The 25,254-nt window shown below is 43.4% G+C and overlaps 1 protein-coding gene across 11 annotated transcripts in view; it reads left to right on the forward strand.

Moving 5' to 3' along the window:
* LOC109451094 (protocadherin gamma-C4) overlaps positions 1-25,254 on the forward strand; it is a 108,258-nt gene that overhangs the window by 34,480 nt on the left and 48,524 nt on the right. The window contains exon 1 of one of the 11 annotated variants that reach the window (XM_074313680.1): positions 1,516-4,098. The exons of 7 other annotated variants lie outside the window; for them this stretch is intronic. In XM_074313680.1, the coding sequence (XP_074169781.1) occupies positions 1,678-4,098 (2,421 nt within the window). In that variant the 5' untranslated portion in view covers positions 1,516-1,677. Of the gene's footprint in view, positions 1-1,515; positions 4,099-4,795; positions 7,415-9,769; positions 12,359-13,563; positions 16,205-25,254 lie in introns of those variants that run through there. 3 more of the 11 variants (XM_019739019.2, XM_074313683.1, XM_019739020.2) reach the window with 3 other exon arrangements.

Genomic DNA, 25,254 nt, shown 5'->3' on the forward strand with positions numbered 1-25,254 from the left:
TTCATTTGCAAGCACTCTGTCTTGCCATGCTATCGTTGAATCTGGACTGAATGTTTTAAAATTTCCTGTCTTTCCACCTCAACATACTTTGCTTGAAGTTTACTTTTCTTTACTTGAAAGAGTATTTTCCATTATAGTTAAACAATGGTAGTTTATAAAAACTGGGGAAATATTTAGCATTTAGATTTAACTTTAACAGGGATAGTATCACAATTGGAGTAGTATATTTTAAATATATTGTTGTTGCGTTTTGTGAGATGCACCAGCAGTGACTGTGTGATTTCTTTTGTGCACTTCTGTGATTACCAAAAATATTGCCCATTTTATTTCACTCATATTTAATTAGGTTGTAGGAGTAATTTTAATAATTTCTAAATAACCTTTTATGGCATCACTATTGAGAACTATGCCTCAATTCAACTTAAGAAGGAGAGTTTATTTTCTAGGTGCTTTTGTCTTCATGGGAAATTGTGGCGCAATACATAGAGTAAATAACAATGAAGTATGATGCAAACAGCTGGCATGGGAGAAGGAAAAGGAAATACAAATGAATATTGAGAGACAGATCGTAGGAAAGATTATTTAAAATACTGAAGCTTTAAAATATAATTTGGAAATATCAGTTGGCCTGAAACTGTGTCAAACATATTTGGGTGCTGGCATTAAGAATACATTCCAGGGGTGGCATGTCAGCTCAGTTGGTCAGAGCGTGGTGCTCTTAACAACAAGGTTGCAGGTTTGATCCCCACATGGGCCACTGTGACCTGCGCCCTCCACGACTAGATTGAAACAACTACTTGACTTGGAGCTGATGGGTCCTGGAAAAACACACTTAAAATAAAGAAAAGTTTTTTTAAAAAAAGAATACATTCCAGAATCAGAGTGATATTTATTTTAAAAGCCTAGGACAGTAGCAATTAATAATTTATAACCTAACAGCACATGGAAAATATATTTTTGTTTAAATAGGCATTGGGTTTCTTTTCTAAAATATTATTTCTGGTTCAATAAATATGATGGGCTACTACATAGCTATAAGAAATAAATGGGAAACCTCTTTATGTACTGATATGCTGATATGAAATGATCTTCAAGCTATAATGAGTGAAAAAAGGAAGATGCAGAAGGCAGCATATTGTATACTTCCATATGTGTATAAAAGCAGGGGAGAACATATATTTTAAAAATCTGCTATACTATACAAAATATATCATCGGAATGAGACACCAAAAAATGGAATACTCATTTCTCCTGGGAGAAATGTATTATTGAAAGCAGAGAATAGAAGAGAAAAGGTACATAGAATATGCCCTATATACCTTTTGAATTTGGAACTGTATGAATGCATACCTATTTAAAAACAAATAAATACTCTCTGTAAATCCAAAAGAGAAAAAATAGTTCTTTGCAAAACATTTCTAAGACATTGGAGCAATTGCACGGGAAAACCTCTGGGCGTCGCTGTAGGTCCAAAGAAGAGCGAGAAGGTATCAGACGCATTTGAGAGCCTCTTAGAGGGTAACTTCCTGCTCAAAGCAACCACACTGTGAAGGCCAGTACAGATCCGGGTACAGAAAATAAAAGCCGGAAAAGTGCCCCTACCCCGGACTTTGCCATCCACGGAGGGCTTATTCCTCCTCCCAGCCAAGGAGCAGAGCAGCCGCGGAGGGAAACAGGATGCGGCGCAGCGCAGAGAGGAGCGGCCAGCTGCGGTGGCGGCAGGTATTGTTGCCCTTTCTGCTGTCTTTGTTCCGCGGGGCTCTCCCGGACCAAATCCGCTACTCAGTTCCTGAGGAGCTGGCCAAGAACTCGGTGGTAGGGAACCTCGCCAAGGATCTGGGGCTCAGTGTCCGGGACGTGCGAGCCCGGAAGCTGCGGGTTAGCGCGGAGAAGGAATATTTCACTGTAAACCCTGAGAGCGGGGACTTACTTGTGAGCGACAGGATAGACCGAGAGCAGATTTGCGGGAAGAAGCCTCTGTGTATTCTGGACTTCGATACTATCGCTGAAAACCCGCTCAGTATTTTCCATGTAGCAGTAACAGTGCAAGATATAAATGACAACGTCCCATTATTCAAACAGAGAAAGATTGATTTAAAAATTGGAGAATCCATGAAACCAGGTAGAACATTTCCACTAGACCCGGCCTTGGACTTGGATGCTGGTCCTAATTCACTGCAAAGATACCACCTTAATGACAATGAGTACTTTGATCTCGCAGAGAAACAGGCTCCAGATGGACGTAAATATCCTGAGTTGATTCTGAAACATTCTCTGGACAGAGAAGAGCAGAATTACCATCAACTGGTCTTAACAGCTGTGGACGGTGGGGAGCCACCCCAAAGTGGCACCACCCAAATCCAAATCCAAGTCACCGATGCCAATGATAATCCCCCGGTGTTCAGCCAGGACGTCTATAGGGTCAGCCTGCGGGAGGGCGTGCCGCGGGGGTTCTCCGTGCTTCGAGTGACAGCCACCGACCAGGACGAGGGTATGAACGCGGAGGTCACCTACTCCTTTCATAATGTGGATGAACACGCGGAACAATTTTTTAACTTAGATAAAAGAACAGGAGAAATCACTACAAAGAATGATTTTGATTTTGAAGTTGCTAGTAGTTACACTCTCGGTATAGAAGCAAAAGATCCTGGAGATTTAGCATCCCACTGCAATATCCAAGTCGAAATTCTCGATGAGAACGATTGTGCACCAGAAGTGATTGTGACCTCAGTGTTTACTCCCCTCCCGGAGGATTCACCACCAGGAACAGTGATCGCCTTGATGAAAACAAGAGATAGAGACTCTGGAGAAAATGGAGATGTTTACTGCCGCATATTGGGAGAGACAGATTTTTTATTGAAATCTTACTCGAAGAACTATTACAAGATAGTGACAGACAGGGCTCTGGACCGGGAGGAGATCCCGGAATACAACGTCACTATAATGGCCACCGACAGGGGCAAGCCGCCCCTCTCCTCCAGCACCACCATCACCCTGCACATCACCGACGTCAACGACAACGCTCCGGTTTTCCAACAGTCAGCCTACTTGGTCCACGTAGCAGAAAACAATCCACCCGGTGCCTCCATAGCGCAGGTCAGCGCCTCCGACCCCGACCTGGGACCCAACGGCCACGTCTCCTACTCCATCGTGGCCAGCGACCTGGAGCCGCGGGCGCTGTCGTCCTACGTGTCCGTGAGCGCGCAGAGCGGGGTGGTGTTCGCGCAGCGCGCCTTCGACCACGAGCAGCTGCGCGCCTTCGAGCTGACGCTGCAGGCCCGCGACCAGGGCTCGCCCGCGCTCAGCGCCAACGTGAGCGTGCGCGTGTTGGTGGGCGACCGCAACGACAACGCGCCAAGGGTGCTGTACCCCGCGCTGGGGCCCGACGGCTCGGCGCTCTTCGACACGGTGCCGCGCGCCGCGCAGCCAGGCTACCTGGTCACCAAGGTGGTGGCGGTGGACGCGGACTCGGGACACAACGCCTGGCTGTCCTACCACGTGCTGCAGGCCAGCGAGCCCGGACTGTTCAGCCTGGGGCTGCGCACGGGCGAGGTGCGCACGGCGCGTGCTTTGGGCGACAGGGACGCGGCCCGCCAGCGCCTATTGGTCGCTGTGCGCGATGGGGGACAGCCGCCCCTCTCGGCCACCGCCACGCTGCTCCTGGTCTTCGCTGACAGCCTACAAGAGGTACTGCCAGACCTCAGTGACCGGCCCGCGCCCCCTGACCCCGAGGCTGAGCTGCAGTTTTACCTGGTTGTGGCCTTGGCCTTGATCTCCGTGCTCTTCCTCCTCGCGGTGATTCTGGCGGTGGCCCTGCGCCTGCGACGCTCCTCCAGCCCTGCCGCAGGGGGCTGCTTTGGGTCTGTTCTCTGCTCCAAGTCTGGATCTGAGATTCACCCCAACTACAGTGAGGGAACATTGCCCTATGCCTATAATTTGTGTGTGCCTGGGGCTCAAACTAACTCGGAATTTAATTTCCTCTCTTCTGTCGATCATTGTCCAACCACACAAGATACTCTCCTCAAAGATAGCTCTTCAATGCTATTGGCTAGCTGTCTAACTCCTAGTGTTGAAGCAGATAAGAAGACTTTTAAACAGGTAAGTAGTTAAAATAATGTTATTTATACTGCAATACTGTTATTTATATTCCAATATATACCAATATGGCGCTGTGATTTCAAGATCCTAGGTTCAATATTTCGATAAAGTTCCTAAAATAAATCTTGATCAGAGCTGTGGGTATCCAAATGCATTTTAGTTGAGGATATGGGATGCAGTTATATTTTTATATCATGGTATTTAAGTAACAACCTTAATGCCATCCAAATTTTCTCAAAGATTTCATCTTTATTTCTCTCAATAAAGAAACAGTGGTAAGAATTATAGCCATGCATCCCATTGATGATTTTGTTGGGACCGTGCTAGTCCCACATCCACAAATGCTGATCCCTTCAGTTGGTAAAAATCAATAGGAACCAAAATAACCTTCAGGTTTTCAGTAGTAGTTGAAAACTTCTCAAAAATTTAAGTAAACTCCTTTTAATAATTACTCTTTTAAAAAGTGCTCTTGGTAAACGTTTAACATCACATTATATCACTCTTTATTATCTGCAATTTTAAGCTTTACATATACGTTACGTGTGATTCTCAAAGAGGTGAGAGTGTATTTATTAACTTCTGGAGCATGCACATTAGTTGGGTTTTCTTACTCGTTGCAATAATAAGATTGGACTCTAGGCGCCGCTGTTCACCAACTAGGGAATGGGAAGCTGCGAGCTACAGAGTCCCTCGCTCCCCCACCCTTATAACACAAAGCAGAGTGAGATGGATACTCACAAATCTGATGCTGGAAACTTAAAGTCTGGACTTCCCTTCGCTCTCCAATATATTTTGGATGCAGTCAGCCCGGGACTTCGTAGCTACATAAGCTGAGTCAGAACAAACCCCGCTCAAGAAACCGCGGAATATCAGCTCAGCCACAGCCATGGCGAATCAGCTACTACGCCTGGACCGCAGCGGGCTGGTCCTACTGTACATTTTCCTGGGGACGCTGCAGGGGTCTGGGGCCGAGCAGATCCGATACTCGGTGCCCGAAGAGACAGACAAAGGCTTCTTCGTGGGTAATATTTCCCAGGACCTGGGGCTGGAGCCCTGGGAACTGGCGGAGCGCCGCGTCCGCATCGTCTCCAGAGGAAAGACGCAGCTTTTCGCTCTGAATCCGAGAAGTGGCAGCTTGATCACCGCGGGGAGGATAGACCGGGAGGAGCTCTGTGAGACGCTGTCCTCCTGCTTTTTAAATATGGAGATACTTGTGGAAGATACCCTGAAGATTTACGGAGTGGAAGTGGAAATAATGGATATTAATGATAATTCCCCCAGCTTCCGGGAGGAGGAAATAGAAATAAAAGTCAGTGAGCACGCAACTCCGGGATCACGATTTCCCCTTCCTAACGCTAGGGATCCAGATGTAGGGATGAACTCCCTTCAGCGCTACGAGCTCAATCCTAATAATTACTTTTCCTTGCAAGTAGGAGGCAGAAGCGATGGAGCCAAGAATCCCGAGCTAGTGTTGGAGAGGAGCCTGGACCGGGAGAAAGAGGCTGCTCACCTCCTCCTCCTTACAGCCTTAGATGGAGGAGATCCTGTCCTCCAAGGTACTGTTCCCATTCGTGTGGTGGTCCTCGATGTAAATGACCATATCCCCAAATTTACACAGTCTGTATATCGAGTGAGTGTTCCGGAGAACCTCACCTCTGGAACTCGGGTGCTCATGGTAAACGCAACTGATCCCGATGAGGGAATCAATGGGGAAGTGGTGTATTCGTTCCGGAACATGGAAAGCAAAGCTTCTGAAATATTTCAGTTGGATTCTCGAACTGGAGAAGTCTTACTACAGGGGCCTCTGGATTTTGAGAAATACAGATTCTATGAGATGGAAATACAAGGCCAAGATGGTGGAGGGCTCTCAACCGCTGCTAAGATGTTGATCACTGTTGAGGATGTGAATGATAATGCTCCGGAAATAACTATCACATCTTCTACTAACTCAGTGCTGGAAAATTCTCCTCCGGGTACAGTAATTGCTCTTCTAAATGTGCAAGATCAAGACTCCGGAGAAAATGGTCAAGTCTCTTGTTTCATTCCTAACAACCTGCCTTTTAATTTAGAAAAGACTTATGGAAATTATTACAAGTTGATAACAAACAGAGCGCTGGACAGAGAGCAGGTCCAGAGCTACAATATCACGTTGACAGCCACAGATCAGGGACATCTGCCCTTGTCTACGGAAACTCACATTTCACTGAATGTAGCAGATGACAACGACAACCCACCCACTTTCGCGCACTCCTCTTACTCAGCCTACGTTCCTGAAAACAACCCCAAAGGAGCCTCCTTCTTCTCAGTGACTGCATTTGACTGGGACAGCAAAGAGAACGCCAGGGTTACTTACTCTCTGGTTGAGGACACCATCCAGGGAGCACCCTTGTCCTCCTACATCTCCATCAACACGGACACCGGAGTCCTGTATGCTCTGCGCTCCTTTGACTATGAGCAGTTCCGTGACCTGCAGCTACAAGTAATGGCACGTGACAGCGGGGATCCTCCGCTCAGCAGCAACGTGTCGCTGAGCGTATTCGTACTGGACCAGAACGACAATGCTCCTGAAATCCTGTACCCCACACTCCCCACCGATGGTTCCACAGGTGTGGAGCTGGCACCCCGCTCTGCAGAGCCCGGTTACCTGGTGACTAAGGTGGTGGCAGTGGACAGAGACTCGGGCCAGAACGCCTGGCTGTCCTACCGCCTGCTCAAGGCCAGCGAGCCAGGGCTGTTCTCCGTGGGGCTGCACACGGGCGAGGTGCGCACTGCGCGGGCCCTGCTGGACAGAGACGCGCTCAGGCAGAGCCTGGTGGTGGCGGTCCAGGACCACGGACAGCCCCCTCTCTCGGCCACCGTCACGCTCACCGTGGCCGTGGCCGACAGTATCCCAGACGTCCTGGCTGACCTGGGCAGCCTGGAGTCTCCCACCAACCCTGATGACGCAGGCCTCACGTTGTACCTGGTGATGGCAGTGGCAGCGGTCTCCTGCGTCTTCCTAGCCTTTGTCATTGTGCTGTTGGCGCTCAGACTGCGGCGCTGGCACATGTCACGTCTGCTCCAGGCTTCAGGAGGCAGATTGGCGGGCATGCCTACCTCTCACTTTGTGGGCATGGATGGGGTGCAGGCTTTCCTGCAGACCTATTCCCACGAGGTCTCCCTCACCGCGGACTCGGGGAAGAGTCACCTGATTTTCCCACAGCCCAACTACGCGGACACGCTCATCAGCCAGGAGAGCTGTGAGAAAAGCGAGCCTCTTTTGATAGTTGAAGATTCAGTTACCGGTTTAAGCAAATGTGACCCTACGAGTAATCAGGTGAGATTTTTTTCCTGCTTCTCAATTACTAGTGTCTCTGGACAAGTCTATTAAGTGTCTTTTTTGGAGAGCCTGTTAAAAAACTGTTGGGGTTGCATATGCAGTTCTTAGAGACAGAGCAATACATGTGAGTTTGTGTACTTTACCTTTCATCATATTACCATTGTTTTTCAGAAAGGTTTTGTGAAAGTCTTTTTTTTTTTAAGTCCTGGTATATTTTCTTTTGATCTCAAAGGTCCAGTTTAGCCATCATGGCTTGCTTTATAGTAAGTTGAATTTTAGTAATATTTTTCCATCATCATTATCTGTGGCTATCAATGTAAACTGGCTATGATTCACAAACACTTTTTATTTATTACCTTATTTCAACTTTGCATTGCCTCCACTGGTTATAATTATATTCTACCATTATTTGCTTTGCTTCTAATGCTCAAATTTGACCATGTTGATTCAATAGCATAATCCTAGCTCTTTTTCCTATTTATATACTCTCACACACATGTCCACATTTACACATGTAAGCTTTTCTCTGAGCACAAAACAATTCTATTTTGATTTTTATGGCCGGTAATATGTTTAGACCCTATTGATTATTTCAACTTTGTATCATTTATTTATCCCATGAAAACAGACATGTTGACTGCCTTTTAATTACTAGACTCCCTTGGGAGAGGAAAGGTAGAACACGCCTTGTTTAAGTTCTAAGCATCTTTTCTATTTCTACAGTGAAGTCATTAGATTGTTCTGAAGAAATAATTGAATTGTTGAACTGGTATTATTTCCTTTTATTCTTTCACTTGTACTTTAGTATCTATGTTGAAGGGGTTTTTTTTAATTTTAGTAAAATCACAGAAATAACTTAATTTTATCCAATGCTTATCAAAAAGTTATTTTCAAAACTGTTAAACATGTTTACATTTTCAGATTTATTCATATGGAATAGTTTGTGAATATAAGAGATGGAATGGGTATTTAGACTTTATAAAAGATTGATTTAGCTGGTTTTACTCTGGATAATTTTGTTTGTTTTCAATATGTCTATGAGTCATGGATTCCTTCTTTATTTCCTTCGTAAACTCATTTTATATCTACGTATACTCAATTCTTCTATTCAGAACCAAATTGTTATTGAAGCTTTAGAGTTACCTAATAATGCAGGTGTTATCAGAAGCAAATGTCTAGGAAAGTCAAGTCAGGAAAGGAGACCTATCTAGGATATTTGATCACAGGAACCATCTCCATAATCAATTCAACTCAGCATTCTCACACCACTCTAGATATTTGCTTCAAATTACTTGCATATTCATGTTCTCTTTCAAGTTTTCTTTCTCATTTAGGAATTGACCTTAATGTAATTAACTATAAACTGAATGCTGTCTGCGAGCAAATAATTTCAACTGTAGGAGAGGGAAGTCTTGCAATAGATGCATAAATGTGTCATGAAGTCAAGAAAAAATGTTAGCGTGTTTTGAACATCTAGGGATAAAATTGGAATGCTTGGAATTACAAACAGAGAAAAAAGATTGAACTGAACTGAACTGAAATTAGATGAATTAAAAGAATATGAGGTATTTACTGAGAGAGGGAGGTGTTCCCGTATATATTTTTTAAACATAGTTTGAACTAGTTAGGAACTGGTAACTAAGACCTTGGAAAATAAAAAGTAAAGGTTGGCTTTGAAACTTGAGATTAAGACGGTTATTTTGACTCAGAGGTAGTGATAAAGCTCTGTAAGGTGCAATATATGGTCCAGTTAAATCAAGGGATAAAAATAAAACATCCTCACATTTCATGTCATTAAATTCCTATGGTAACTCACTAGGGTATACTTTAATGTTCTGTTCATGATGAAAGTGTAAAATACTTCATCCCTTTCATAAATCTCTTTTATAAATAACAAGGAAGACTTTATGGCATTCACCATCCTTATCCTGAGTATAGCCTGTATAGCTCTGAGCTCTCCTCCAGTTTCTTCTGATAACTGGAGGATCGTTTCATGGTTGTCAAAATTTCCCCATACCACTTGGTGGGGCTACTTTCCCATATGGTCTTTGTTCTGGTGAGAAGACTTTGCTCTGTTCTTCCAATATCTGCTCTGCCTCTGCTTAGAAAAAGACAAACTTCTCATTACTGGGTTAATGGCTCTTCTATAGGACCCCATCTTTAAGGACCTTCTTTGGTAGGAAACACCGGAAAATAGACACGTCTAAAGCTCGTAAACTGCCTCAGTTCCTATACATCCGCCCAACAAATCTGTCGGAAGGCCAAATGCCATTACTAATTGCAGTAACTGCAGTTTTCCAAATAGACTCCGAGCGCCGCTGTTGGCCAATGTGCTGGAAGAGCCGGAGTCCAGGATCCACCCGGGTGATTTTCTGCGCAGTCACAAAAGCAAGTCCGAAAGGAGAGGGGCCCGGCCTCCGGCTCACTGCTCCGCAAATCTGATTCCGGAATGCCGATTGGGACGCCTTCAAACCGGGAGGCTTGAGTTTTCTACGCGGTGAAAGAAGATATTTTAAACGCAATTTGTGAAGAAAGAATCGTCTCTTAACGTCAGAGGCTGCAGCAGCGCAGAGAAGGATGGGAAACAGAGCGCAGCAGAGGAGGAGCGGTACCCGGCGGCGGCGGCAAGTACCCCTTCTCTTCCTGCTGCCTTTGTTCTGCGGAGCGCTCTCCGCGCAGGTCCGCTACTCTATTCCCGAAGAAATGGCCAAGGGCTCTGTGGTGGGGAACCTCGCTGAGGACCTGGGGCTGCGTGTACGAGATTTAATGAACCGCAACCTCAGAGTTAGTGCAGAGAAACAATACTTTACCATAAACACGGAGAATGGGAACTTACTTGTGAGTGACAGAATTGATCGGGAGTCACTCTGCCCCCAAAACCCTCTGTGTATCGTGCCCTTAGAGATCGTAGCACAAAACCCTCTAAATGTTTTTCACATAAACGTGATGATAGAGGATATTAATGACAATCCACCTAATTTCCCCCAAAATAGCATTGTTTTACAAATCAATGAATTAGCAATCCCAGGAACTCGCTTTGGCCTGGAATCGGCTATTGATGCAGATGTAGGGCCTAACTCTCTCCAGAGTTACCAACTCAGCTCTAATGAGCACTTCTCTCTGATGATGAAGGATAAGACTGAAGGCAAGAACGCCCCAGCATTGGTGTTGGAGAAGCCCCTGGATCGGGAACAACAGAGCGCCCATCTCCTGGTCCTGACAGCAGTGGATGGGGGTGACCCAGCTCGAACTGGCACCACTCAAATCAGTATCCAGGTCACCGATGCCAATGATAACCCCCCCGTGTTCAGTCAGGACGTGTACAAAGTTAGCCTGCGTGAGAACGTGCCCCCAGGCACCTCTGTGCTAAAGGTGACAGCCACCGACCAGGATGAAGGCATCAACGCAGAGATCACTTACTCTTTCAAAACACTACGAGATGTTGGAAATGTGTTCATGCTAGACCATCAAAGTGGAGAAATTAAATCCAAAGACTCAATAGACTTCGAAACCAGTAGCAGTTATACCATGAACATAGAAGCCAAGGACGGTGGCGGTATGGCCAGCGAATGTAAAATTATACTAGAAATTCTAGATGAGAATGACAATGCTCCAGAAGTGGTTTTCACTTCGGTGTCTAGTTCCATAACCGAGGACGCAGAGCCCGGAACAGCGATTGCTTTGTTCAAAACATATGATAAAGATTCGGGAGAAAACGGGCAAGTCACATGCTTCATAAAAGAGAAAGTTCCTTTTAGAATTCAGTCTTCCGCCAATAATTACTACAAGCTTGTAACTGACGGGGTCCTGGACCGGGAACAGACCCCAGAGTACAATGTCACCATCACAGCCACCGACAAAGGCAAGCCGCCCCTCTCGTCTAGCACCACCATCACCCTACACATCGGTGACGTCAACGACAACGCCCCGGTTTTCCAACAGTCAGCCTACTTGGTCCACGTGCCAGAAAACAACCCGCCTGGTGCCTCCATAGCGCAGGTCAGCGCCTCTGACCCCGACCTGGGGCCCAACGGCCACGTCTCCTACTCCATCGTGGCCAGCGACCTGGAGCCGCGGGCGCTGTCGTCCTACGTGTCCGTGAGCGCGCAGAGCGGGGTGGTGTTCGCGCAGCGCGCCTTCGACCACGAGCAGCTGCGCGCCTTCGAGCTGACGCTGCAGGCCCGCGACCAGGGCTCGCCCGCGCTCAGCGCCAACGTGAGCGTGCGCGTGTTGGTGGGCGACCGCAACGACAACGCGCCAAGGGTGCTGTACCCCGCGCTGGGGCCCGACGGCTCGGCGCTCTTCGACACGGTGCCGCGCGCCGCGCAGCCAGGCTACCTGGTCACCAAGGTGGTGGCGGTGGACGCGGACTCGGGACACAACGCCTGGCTGTCCTACCACGTGCTGCAGGCCAGCGAGCCCGGACTGTTCAGCCTGGGGCTGCGCACGGGCGAGGTGCGCACGGCGCGTGCTTTGGGCGACAGGGACGCGGCCCGCCAGCGCCTGCTGGTCGCTGTGCGCGATGGGGGACAGCCGCCCCTCTCGGCCACCGCCACGCTGCTCCTGGTCTTCGCTGACAGCCTACAAGAGGTACTGCCAGACCTCAGTGACCGGCCCGCGCCCCCTGACCCTCAGGCTGAGCTGCAGTTTTACCTGGTTGTGGCCTTGGCCTTGATCTCGGTTCTTTTCCTCCTCGCGGTGATTCTGGCGGTGGCCCTGCGCCTGCGACGCTCCTCCAGCCCCGCGGCCTGGGGCTGCTTTCAGCCTGGTCTCTGTTCTAAGACTGGACCTGGGGTTTCTATCAAGTACGACGAGGGAACTTTGCCTTATTCCTACAATCTGTATGTTGCCTCGGATTCTCAGCAAACAAGGTTTAATTTGGTCTCCATGACGCCAGAAACGGTACCCCCACAAGATCTTTCTAATGAAGCATCTTTGGTAGTAAGTGTCACTGAGGAGAATAACAAGTTAAGCTCTATCTCTGTTGCTTCTACTCACAGTGAGTTTCAGTGAATGCCTTTTATCTGCAAATGGTTTGCTTTAATTTTCTTTACCCTATTAACTACCAAGTGAGAGGGAAATACATTAGAAAAGGCTTTTTTTAAAAAAGACATACATAGTGATGATTTTATAATAGTCAGATACATTTGCTAGGGATTCTTTGAATCCCACTGAGTAGGTAATTTTTATGTCTGATCTTTTCTCAGAGCCAACTATGTATTTCTTCCCAATTAAAAAATATATTATTTTCTGGTATGCCTGCCAAACATGCTTATCCTCAGAATATAAATATTTACATTCATGAAAGAACAACAATGAGAAATTTTTCATATATTTTGATGGGCTTCCAAATGTATTGCCAGTAATTCGTAGTAATTGGAACTAGGTTTGTTACCCAGAAAAAGGTAAGTTTATGTTATTTGGATTACTACTTTTCCTACAAATTCTTTTGAAATATAATGTATTAGTGTAGAATACTACACTTATTTCCAGCAAATTCAAGTTGGAATGCTTCCATTTTGTCCTAAAGATGTTAATGTGTCTTCTTCTCTTAACTTCCTATGATTTGATAATGTGTACAATCACATTTCTTATTTTTATGTTTCCATATTATTGTGAAAACTTGATTTTTGAATGTTAAGTGTCAACAACCTATTAAAGTAGTTCTTCCATTTAGGCAAATTTAAGAATCTATCACAAAATTTGCCCCAAATTATAACTGAGTGAGAAAATTTAAATTACTGTATTACATGATTTCTCAAAACAAGAAACTCCTAGGGAAATGTCCCATAATAGGTTTGTTGAGGGGGGCATCATATCAAAGCAGGTGCGTTAAAATTATAAGGATAAAAGTCCTGTGCATAGAAACTTCAAATTCATTTAAAAGCTCATTGGAAAGATAAAAATATGCCTACAGCTACAGAAAGTCTTAAGAAAGTAGCTATGTATGACAAATTTTAGGGAAATAAAAAGAAATTTCGCTGAAGTTTTAATTAAAACAAATACTGTAGTTTCTTTTAGTGGGCTCCACTTCCATCCATATTTGAAGAACAGTAGGTGGAGCTATTTAAGATCCAAAAATCCTTTAACGGAGTTCAAGATTGTGCAGTAATTGGTTAGGACTCTGAGCGCCGCTGTTCACCAATCAGGGAGAGAAAAGCGGAGAGATCCTGCTTGCGGTGCACGCGCCTGAAGCACAAAGCACCGACAGATAGAAACTGACCATCTCCCCCCGGACAGAGGAAACTGAGCGGAGGAGCTCTGGTCCTCCAGCTGAAGGATTTTAAGGACGGAGGAGCTGATCCTGACCTCGGTGGTCAAGCGGAGAATTGGAAATAATCCTCCAGGAAAGTGACAATGATTTCTGCGCGACTGCACCAGGACTGCAAAGGGCTGCTCCTCCTGGGAGTTCTCCTGGGGATTCTGTGGGAAATTGGATGCACCCAAATCCAGTATTCAGTTCCTGAGGAGCTGGAGAAAGGCTCTAGGGTGGGCAACATCGCCAAGGACCTGGGGCTGGAGCCCCGGGAACTGGAGGAGCGCGGAGTCCGCATCGTCTCCAGAGGTAGGACGCAACTTTTCGCTCTGAACCCGCGAAGCGGCAGTTTGGTCACTACAGGCAGGATAGACCGGGAGGAACTCTGTACGGGGGCCATAAAGTGTCAACTAAACCTGGAGATTTTGATGGAGGATAAAGTGAAAATATACGGGGTGGTGGTAGAAGTGAGGGACATTAATGATAATGCCCCCTCCTTCCGGGAAGGTGAATTAGAAATAAAAATGAGTGAAAACGCAGCCACTGGGATGCGGTTCCCCCTTCCCCACGCTTGGGATCCGGATAGCGGGAAGAATTCTCTCCAGAGCTACGAGCTCAGCAGTAATACTCACTTCTCCCTGGAGGTGCAGAGCGGAGCGGATGGTAACAAGTACCCGGAACTGGTGCTGGAGCGCGCCCTGGACCGCGAGGAAAACGCGGTTCACCACCTGGTTCTCACGGCCTCCGACGGGGGCGAGCCAGTGCGCACTGGCACCGCGCGCATCCGCGTGATAGTAGTTGATGCGAACGACAACGCGCCAGCGTTTGCTCAGTCCGAGTACCGCGTGAACGTTCCGGAGAATGTGGCCGTGGGTACCACGCTGCTTCTGGTCAACGCAACCGACCCTGACGAAGGACCTAACGCGGAAGTGATGTATTCCTTCCGGTATGTGGACAGCAAGGCGGCCCAACTTTTCAAGCTAGATTGTAATTTAGGGACAATTTCAACAACAGGGGTGCTGAACCATGAGGAGTCTGGATTTTACGAGATGGAAGTGCAAGCAATGGATAACGCAGGATATTCCGCACGAGCCAAAGTCCTGATCACAGTTTTGGATGTGAATGACAATGCCCCCGAAGTAGTTGTCACCTCTCTCTCCAGCTCTATTCTGGAAAACTCTCCCAGAGGAACATTAATTGCCCTTTTAAATGTCAATGATCAAGACTCTGAAGAAAACGGACAAGTGATCTGTTTTATCCAGGGGAATCTGCCCTTTAAATTAGAAAAGTCTTATGGAAATTACTATAGTTTAGTGACTGACACACTCCTGGACCGAGAACTGGTTCCTAGTTACAACATCACAGTGACCGCCACTGACCGAGGAAGTCCGCCCTTGTCCACAGAAACTTACATCTCACTGAATGTGGCAGACACCAACGACAACCCGCCCGCCTTCTCTCGTGCCTCCTACACAGCCTACATCCCAGAGAACAACCCCAGGGGAGCCTCTATAGTCGCAGTGACCGCCTATGACCCCGACTATGGAGAGAACGCGCAGGTCACTTACTCCCTGGTCGAGGACACCCTCCAGGGAGTGTCCCTATCCTCTTACGTCTCCATCAACTCGGACACCGGGGTCCTGTATGCACTGTGTTCCTTCGACTATGAGCAGTTCCGTGACCTGCTCCTACAAGTGATGGCACATGATAGTGGGGACCCACCACTCAGCAGCAATGTGTCACTGAGTCTGTTCATTCTGGACCAGAACGACAACATGCCTGAAATCCTGTACCCTGCCGTCCCAACTGATGGCTCTAGCGGTGTGGAACTGGCACCCCGATCCGCAGAGCCCGGCTATCTGGTGACTAAGGTGGTGGCAGTGGACAGAGACTCAGGTCAGAACGCCTGGCTGTCCTACCGCCTGCTCAAGGCCAGCGAGCCAGGGCTGTTCTCCGTGGGGCTGCACACGGGTGAGGTGCGCACTGCGCGGGCCCTGCTGGACAGAGACACGTTCAAGCAGAGCCTGGTGGTGGCGGTCCAGGACCATGGCCAGCCCCCTCTCTCGGCCACTGTCACGCTCACCGTGGCCGTGGCTGACAGCATCCCAGACGTCCTGGCCGACCTGGGCAGTCTAGAGCCTTCCGCCAACCCTGACAATTCAGGCCTAACACTCTACCTGGTAGTGGCGGTGGCGGCCGTCTCCTGCGTCTTCCTCGCGTTTGTCATCGTGCTATTGGCGCTCAGACTGCGGCGCTGGCACACGTCGCGTCTGCTCCAGGCTTCTGGAGGCGGAGGCGGATTGGCGGGCGTGCCTGCCTCTCACTTTGTGGGCGTGGACGGGGTGAGGGCTTTCCTGCAGACCTATTCCCACGAGGTCTCCCTCACCGCGGACTCAGGGAAGAGTCACCTGATCTTCCCGCAGCCCAACTATGCGGACACGCTCATCAGCCAGGAGAGCTGTGAGAAAAGCGAGCCTCTTTTGCTGTCAGGTGATTCGGTGTTTTCTAAAGATAATCATGCATTAATTCAGGTGAGTCTGTATCAAATATTCTTCTCTGAGCTTTGAGCAAAATATCTCTTACTATAGGTAATTAGTATATATTTGGAATTTATAAAGCAGACACCAACAAATGTATGTATACATGGCAAACACCAATGACAACCCATCTGCCTACCCTCATGCCGTATGTGTAACGATTTTATATATTTCTATATGTCATTTATAAAAATTTATATCCATTTTTAATACTCTCTATAAACTTATTAACACTCTATTTAAATTTTCTAATTTAATTTACCAACTATAAAATTCGTCCTGCTTTTAATTGGTCTTTTTACTTCTCATTGGCCGTGCAACAATTTTATATTGAACATCTGATGCCAATTTATCTGTTAAGAATACAAATTCTTTTAGAGAAGATAAATCCAATGCAATGAAAAGTACAAATATTTTTGATAAACTTTTGTAAATAGAGCGACTTCGAACAACACGTGAAATTGCTAACAAATTCATAAAGTGCGTTTAGTTTCTTTTAAAGTGCGATAATTCCTTCTGGTCACTGGGGATGCATACATTTATACTTTCTCATTGTCCTAAGTCATTTCATGGTTTCAAATCATTCATGAACTTCCAAATATGGTGAGTTTATTTATTACACACTTAAAGTTTTCTCGCTGAAATATGCAGACAGTTTAAGTGTTGTCATGAAGAGATTGTTTATTTATTTTTCACCCCCATTATAGGTTTTGTGAACACAATGTCTATATATGTTTCCAAGTTAGATATTTCTTTTGCTCATTTTACCCACACTGATGATCTTAATAATGGCTTTGTGGAACACCCAGAGTTAACAAATTGTGTTTTGAGCGTATTTTTGGTGGTGAATTTGCAGTACTTCTATTTTCTTCTTATGTTAAATTTCCCACAATTTTCACACAGAAAATTTTCTGGAAAGTGCACAAATTCTAAGTGTTTCCTGAGAACCTTATGTTTCTTGTAGAATGTTGAACAGAAACTGAATGCTAAAGTATATTATTCTTGGAAAAGCATTGCTGGAACCTGTGAGAAGCCTGGTTTCTTTTGGTGAATTCTGTAACTTGGTAGGGAACCATAACATCCTGATAATTTTCTCTTTCTTTATTTGTTGCCTTTCTACTTTCAAAAATACAAGTTATTACAACTTAGACTTATAAAAGAGATTGAAAACCATTTGGAGAATGAAAGATAATCAAATGACCCTAAAATGAGATAGTTACTGCTACTGAGATTTACATGCCACTTTATGCTTCCTGACAACCAAGGTGAAAAAGGAAATATAGTGTGGTTCTATTTGTCTGATTTTTTAAAAACTAGTTTTGAGCTTATCTAAGAATGCAAACTTTGTATTGACAGTAAGTTCCAAATGGATTTTAATAAGTAGAGTTTTCTAAAAAATACTGAGGGAAATAGAAGGCAATTTAACTCCTGTCGTTTTGTAAAAGCTAGCAAAATATTTATCATGAGGCCAGTTTTCATATGGTGGTTAATTCAAAATGAAAGACAGAACACACAACAAATAACAGAAATTATTTGGGAAGATATCCTTGTATTATCCAAAGATAACTTTTATTCATTTAACCCGATTTATGGATTAAATCATTAAGAGCTACGGCAATGAATAATCATGACCCATAGGCTATATCTCAAATATCAGGAATCTCAACTATGCTTCTAGTTTGAGCTAAATAGGCTTCATTAAATAGTTGCTAAGTGAACACATGAACAAATGTATGTGCTCTGGGGATTATTTGAGATCAGTATTCTAAGATGTAGTATGATGGGAAAATAGCCTTGCAACAAGGTAACTCCTAACTGTGTGACCTGTGACAAGTTAGTTAATCTCAGCTTCAGCACAATAGGGATAACAATATATAATTTGAAAGACCGTGGTGAGGACTAGTGATAACATATCACTGATAACATGCTTCATAATGTGTACTTAACAGTAGCCATTTTTGACATTGTTGATAGAAAAGGAGTCGTGCTTTCAATGTCAGCGCACTTGACATTCTGTTGGGAAAAGTAATAATGATTTGTGTGCTTCTCCAGGTGGTACAATGGGATGACCTGTGGGTGAAAGTAAAACTGTTCTAAAGTTTTTATGAAAGCTAATTTAAAAATCATAAGTGCCCAGGCACATTCTTGATTGAGAAGTTCCTGTTTGGGGTCATAAAAGATGGCGGAACCATTGTTTCAAATGAGACAATTTTATGAATGTTAATTTTTCTCTGTCTGAACCATAGTGTAACCTAAACAAGGGTGCTATGAGATTTCTTATTCATAGGACCAATTTACACCAATAGGATTCCTAGGATGATTTAACTGGAAAATGGAACACCAAAACCTGAAATTTTGAGTTAATTTGGTTTTGACTGTGTGAGTTTAAGCTAATGGCTATACAAAATATCAATCTTAGCTTTAGGATATTTGTGATTGATAATTAGGATATTTGTTGATATTTTTTAGAGTAATTTGGCAATGGGTTTAGATGTTTATATTTCTTCTGGTTTTAGTAATGAAATTATGTCAAGGACTTTGTTTATCTTCCTTAATCTAATAAATTAATCAAAGTGTTCAGATACAACTTAGGGTTGTAGCTCCACTACAAGCCTATAGCGTCTAAAATTGGAATGTAATCTATCAGCAGACATTCTTCCCACACTTCCATTCTAGAAGACTGTTATGCTCCTTAAAGCAGCAATATCCTAGGATCCTTGCTCAGACTGTACACCTTGTTGAGACTATGCATCTCATAGATCATTTTGAACTGAACTAGAAGTTGGTTCTGATAAATGAGAAGGCGAATGAGTGGGCTGTATCCCAGTTTTCTCAGTTACATGTAACAGAGTATTGCTGTGATCGTGAATTGAATAGTTCTTGTAAAAAAATATTTTCTTCATGCAAGATATCAAGTTCAAAAAAGTAAACACCTCTACATTAAATATGTGCAGTTCTTTGTGTGTCACTTATACCTCAATAAAGCCATTAAACATTTTTTTAAGCAAACACATAGTTGTGAAGGCAGGGCTGTTGGTCAAATGAATGAGTGCATATATTAGGAAAGAGACAGATTTACTCTCTAATGTTACACCTAGAGTTCATTTTTAGGAACCTAATGAAAAGTTATCAATAACAGACTACACTGTCGAGGATACATTTTTTAAAATACTGATAGGAAAAGATAGCTGATGGCATAGATAATTGAAAAAAAATCTTTGATAGAGGATAAGTTTTCTGGGTACCAAATGGGAAAAGCTCTGGTTCCGGAAAATGTGAAGCAACTGTCATCAGATGGGCCACAGAATCAAATAAAACAATGTATCGACACAGAAAAGGAATCAATACCTCCACAATTTCTCTTAGAGAAGCCATTAGAAGATCTACTACGTATAATATCATTGAGGACAAGTATACTTCTTAGTTCATCTTTAAGTCTCCGAAGCATTTCACACAGTGGTTTGCACACCTTCTAAATACTCAATAAAAGTCTTGAATTCAATGATTAGAAAGTGGTCTCTTGGGAAAAATAATCATAGTGCAAAACCAATTATTTTACCTTTCCCTCTATATTGAATTCCTAATATGAGCCAGTTCTCTGACCTAACTATACAAAGCTAACGAACTGGACATCTGTCAAACTTTTAAAATCCATAAGCTTTTCATGTTGTGAAACTTCTTAGAAGCTTTTTATATATTTGCAACTGAAATTCAGCCAATAGTTCATCCTGAGACTGTATTATATGAAAAAAAAAAAACCAAAGCTTACCCCCCTCCATAAAAATAAATAAAAAGGGAAACTCAGCCAAAAAATACTGTTAAACATCAAGAAGAAATAAAAAGAAGTCATCACTTTTATTTTATATGCTGGAGTCACTGAGGATATAAATTCCCAGGAATATTTAATTGCATGAATAAGACTGTACTACTGCCTCTCAACTTGCAAATTCCAGTAAGAAATATTTATCTTTCTCATTGCTCTCAACTCATCAGAACCTCAAGCTTTGGCTTCTTTGTGCTGCAGTTCTAGAGTGGGGACCTAGAGTACTGCTATTAGCCAATGTTGAGACAAATAAATGAGGGGTTTCCATAAGGTTTCCACTGGATGACTTTTCTAACCGGACTTTGCCACAGGTCTGGGGCTTGGTGTCCAGGACTTAGCTGCTTGGAAGCTGTGGGTTAACTAGGAAAGCGAGTACCGAAGAAAGTGGAGACTTACTTGTGATTAATAGGATGGACCCGGAGTAGATATACCCACATGCTGTAGTATGTATCATATGTTAAGAAAATGGAAGTTGAAAAATCCTTTAAATGGTTTTCACATTAATATAAATATTCAAGATGCAAATCATAATACCCTCTGGTTCAGCAGGAGTGTTACTGAGTTAAATATCTGAGTTGACCCATCCTGGAGCAAGATTTGCAGTAGAAACTACAGCAGATCCTGATGTTGGAAGCAATTCCTTTACAAAATTACCACCTTAGCAGCAACTCTCTATTTGTCTTTGAAGTAAAAGAGATCAATAGTAGAAACAAATATGATGAAATATGTGTTAGAGAAGCCACTAGACCTGGAAAAGCAAAGCTTGTGTGTCACTTAGTCCTGACAGCCTTAGATGGTGAGGACCAGCCAGGAGCAACGCAATGACACCAACCCCCACACCCCGAATTTCAGCCAGAATGTATATGGAGTCAGCCTTTGAGAAGACATGTCCATTGTGAGGGTGAGGGCCACTGACCCAGACGAAGGCCTCAAAGTAGATCAAGTATGACTTTGCAACCCAGAGTACCCATATCCAGTTTGGCCTTGATCACAATAGTGGAGAAATGGAAACTTTAAGTACTTTGGACTATGAAGAGATTAAAACATATTCCATGGTTTGGAAAGCAAGGAACAGGGGAACTGATTGCTCAGTGTAGTTGAGATCAGAATTCTAGATGATGATGACAAAGTCCCAGAGGTGATTTTTACTTTTATTTCCACAATGATTACTGAAGATTCTTCATTTTGGACAGTAATTGCTCTGTTTAAAACACAGGATCCAGATTCAGGAGAAAACAGGGAGGTGACGTGTCTGGTACAAGACAATGCACCTTTCAGAATTTAATCTTCCTCCAATAATTATTACAAGTTTATAACAGATGGGGCCCTGGGCCCAGAGTAAACCCTGGAATACAATGTCACCATGATGAGCACTGACAGAAGCAAGCCACCCCTTTATTCCAGCAGAAGCGTCACCCTACTATACATTGGCGACATCAAAAACAATGTGTCAGTTTTCCACCAGGCCTCCTACGTGGTCTTGTGGCTGAGACAACCCTCCCAGTACCTCCACTGCCCAAGTCTGCACCTCAGATCCTGACAGGGGACTCACCAGCCATATCTCCTACTCCACTGTGGCCAATTCAAATGCTGTAAGTGGATTTGAATAGCACAGTATGCTAGATAGGGACTGCCCTTTGTGATCAGGTGATTGTACAAATGGATCTAAATAATGTTAGCATAGCATTTTGCTGAACTTGCAGTTTAAAAACACTTAAAAAATTATAGAATAACATTTGCATATAAAATTTCCCATTATATATCACTGTCAGTGATTTGAAAGCTTGCAGTCTAAAATACAACAACAAAAAAAGGAAACAGTTACCTTTGGAAAGTGAAATTAGGTCAAGTGGATAATATGGAAACTATCAAAAGAGTGAAAGAATTACTGGTAAGTCAAGAAAGAGAATACTAGCAGTAAGATACATAAAGGTGTATCTGATTGGTTAGTCACAGTAGGGTTCCTTATTGGTGCAGATTCTGTTGTCCATCTACGCTATGTTAGTTTTATTGTAAATGCTACCTGGCTGTTGGTCTCTAAAAGGAATTCAGAAAACCAGGTGATTTGGCACCTTTAACCTGGATTCTGTTGCTCATCTGAAGAGTTTGCTAAAGCTTAGAAAGCAAGAAAAGACAAGCATCTCCACAAATATGTGTCACTTGCATATACGGGCTCTATCTTGTGTAATACTTGCTTGCAGTATACAAGAGGAAGCAGTGAATGAATGTTCCTGGTGAGCAAAGGGCATGTACTTGACACCTATTGACTCTTCTATTTGCCATATTTAAAGTTGATTTTTGCAAGTGGTATGGAGGTAGCAGTTGAATGAGGTAAGGGTCAAGGTTCATTTTTCCTATACAGATGCCCAGTTTTTGTGGCATCATTTGTCAAAAAGATTTAGCTTTTCATATTGAATAGCTTTGGCACACTTGAGAATTGAGAATCAGTTAATTGATATACGTGGGTCTACTTCTAGACCCTGTATCATCAGCCACTGATCTCTTTGTCCATCCTTTTAGACACTGTCTTAATAATTGTAGCTTTATAGTAAGTTTTGAAGTCAGGCAGGTAAGTCTTCCAACTTTTTTCTTCTTTTCAACACTGTTTTGACTATTCTTGGGTCTTTGTTTTTCCAAATAAATTAAAACCATCTTGTTGTTGGATGGTTCAGTTGGTTAGAGTGCGAGCTCTGAACAACAGGGCTGCCAGTTCGATTCCCATATGGGCCAGAGAGGTGCACCCTCCACACACAACTAGATTGAAGGCAATGAGTTGCCACTGAGCTTCTAGAGGGGCAGCCAGATGGCTCAGTTGGTTAGAACACGAGCTCTCAACAACAAGGTTGCTGGTTCAATTCCCACACGGGATAGTGGGCTGTGCCCCCTGCAACTAAAGATTGAAAACGGCAACTGGACTTGGAGCTGAGCTGCGCCCTCCACAACTAGATTGAACGACAACAACTTGGAACTGATGGGCCCTGGAAAAACACATTGTTCCCCAATATTCCTCAATTAAAAAAAACACACACCATCTTGTCACTTTCCAGAGGGGAAAAGCCTGCAGTGGTTTTGAATGGGATTGAACAGAATCTATAAATCTATTGTGAAAGCAGTCATCTTAATAATAGTGAGACTTCCAATCCATGAAAATGGTATATATTTCCATTTACTTAGGTCTTCTTTAACTTCTCTCAGCAACGTTTTATAGTGTAGAGGTCTTATATATCTTTCATTAAATTATTCCTACATATTTGATGGTTTTGGATGTTATTGTAAATTGTATTTTTATTTCATTTTCTTGTTGTCCATTGGCAGTTTACAGAAAAGCTATTGATTTTTGTATACTCCATATGCTTTTGGAAAACAAGAGGTGCAGGGTGCTCTATTCTCATATTGTGTAATAGTATAATTTTAGAAGATATAGTATAAGCTTAAACCCCCTGCATAAGTTCAGGCTTCCATTCTTAGCAGTGTATAGGTTGGAAGAGCCCATCCCAAAAGAGAATAAGCACTAGTGTCTGCCCCAATTCTAGTAGTGGGTGGTTCATTCATGTATTTATATAACTAATGTTTGTTAACTGTGCACTACATGCAAGGCACTGTCCTAGAAGCAAAGAATACAGCAATGAAAAAGGCAGATATGATTCCTACATTAGTGGGTCCTCATTCTAAGATATGGTCTTTTACAAGTCTGATAAATGCCACCAAGGAGGAAATAAGGATGCTAAGAGAGTTTGTAATAGTTAGGCCTACCGTAGTCCAAAGGGACGGCTTCTTTCAGGAAGTGATATTTAGAGTGGGAGCTGAAGGATAAGTGGAAGTTAGCTAGGTAATAAAGAGAACAGAGAAGAAATGGTTGGACAGAGGGGATAGCATGTGTAAAGTTCCTGAAAAAAGAAAAGGTGAGCAATCGAAAAGTGTTAGGGAGGCTAGAAATGGAAAAATAAGTAGATGAGGTATATCTATTGCAAAGCAGAGCCTTGTAAACCATATTAAATATTTTGGATTTTATTCTAAGAACTCTTGTACTCAGGAGCAATTGAACAGTTTTCAACAAGGCAGTGACAAGATATGATTTGAATTTTTAAAAGAGTACTCTGCTTGCTGTGTAGTGACTCTATTTATGAGGGTTATAAATGGAAGTAGGGAGAACAGATGGGACTCTATGGCAACATTCCTAGTAAGAACCAGAGCTGGGTTGGATTAAAAGGAAGGCAGCGGATATAGAAATAAACGGATGGGTTGGAGATATATTTAATAAATAGATTCAACAAGACAATAATGGAATGGCTAGAATGTAAACTCTATGAGGGCAAGAACTATTTTGTTTATTATTATATTCTTCAATGCCTGGCAAGTTGTAGATCCTCAATGAAATATTGTTGACTGAATAAATACAACAGATGAAAGGAAGGAGGGGCTGAGTCATTTCCAGGTTTCTGAATTAAGGAACTAGATGGACAAATGTACCATTTAGTGAGACTAGAGAAGGGTAGATTTCAGAGAAATCAAGAGTTGCATTGTAAACATGTTAAGTTTGAGATTCTGAGAACCTTCCAAGTGCAGATAGTAAGAGTGTGGTTGGTCACCATGTTTTTACTCTGATTTCTTCCATCATGATAATCCATTTAGATGGGTAGATCCTTACCAGGATGAGCACAATAAGCTTCTTGATAACTCTACACTGGTATGTTTCTGGGCTCATGGCACAACTACCCCTGTGTTTTCTCTTTCTTACTGATCTTTTTTTTTTTTTTTACTATTAGAAACATCCAGTACCCCAAGAAGCTCACTGTGTCTAATTCATACTCACCCCACACTTCAGACTAGTCCTGGTGCCCAGTTCTTTGCCACTGGAATTCTGTTTGGATTAAAACTTATCAGGCTGTTTTAATCTGTTGTTGTTATTTAATTTTCTTTTACTTGATTTTATGTTTTCCATGGAAATTTTTAAACTGAGTTTTTCTTCACCAACTGTTTTCGGGTTATAAAACAGTAAAATTTCAGATAAGGAATATTTGGGATAAAAGATGCATAGCAACAATAATAAAATTGTTGGATTTTAATATTTTGAATACACTTGGAAGACTGTATACCCACACATACCTTAAACATCCTACAGAGTCTTCAGTAACCATGTTAAAAAGATACTACTTTTTGTTCCATGACTTTCATCTAATATATACACATATTTGCTTCTTCAGCAATGTGTTAGCTCTGT

This window comes from Rhinolophus sinicus, linkage group LG10 (assembly GCF_036562045.2).
Source record: "Rhinolophus sinicus isolate RSC01 linkage group LG10, ASM3656204v1, whole genome shotgun sequence".
Lineage (NCBI taxonomy): Eukaryota > Metazoa > Chordata > Mammalia > Chiroptera > Rhinolophidae > Rhinolophus > Rhinolophus sinicus.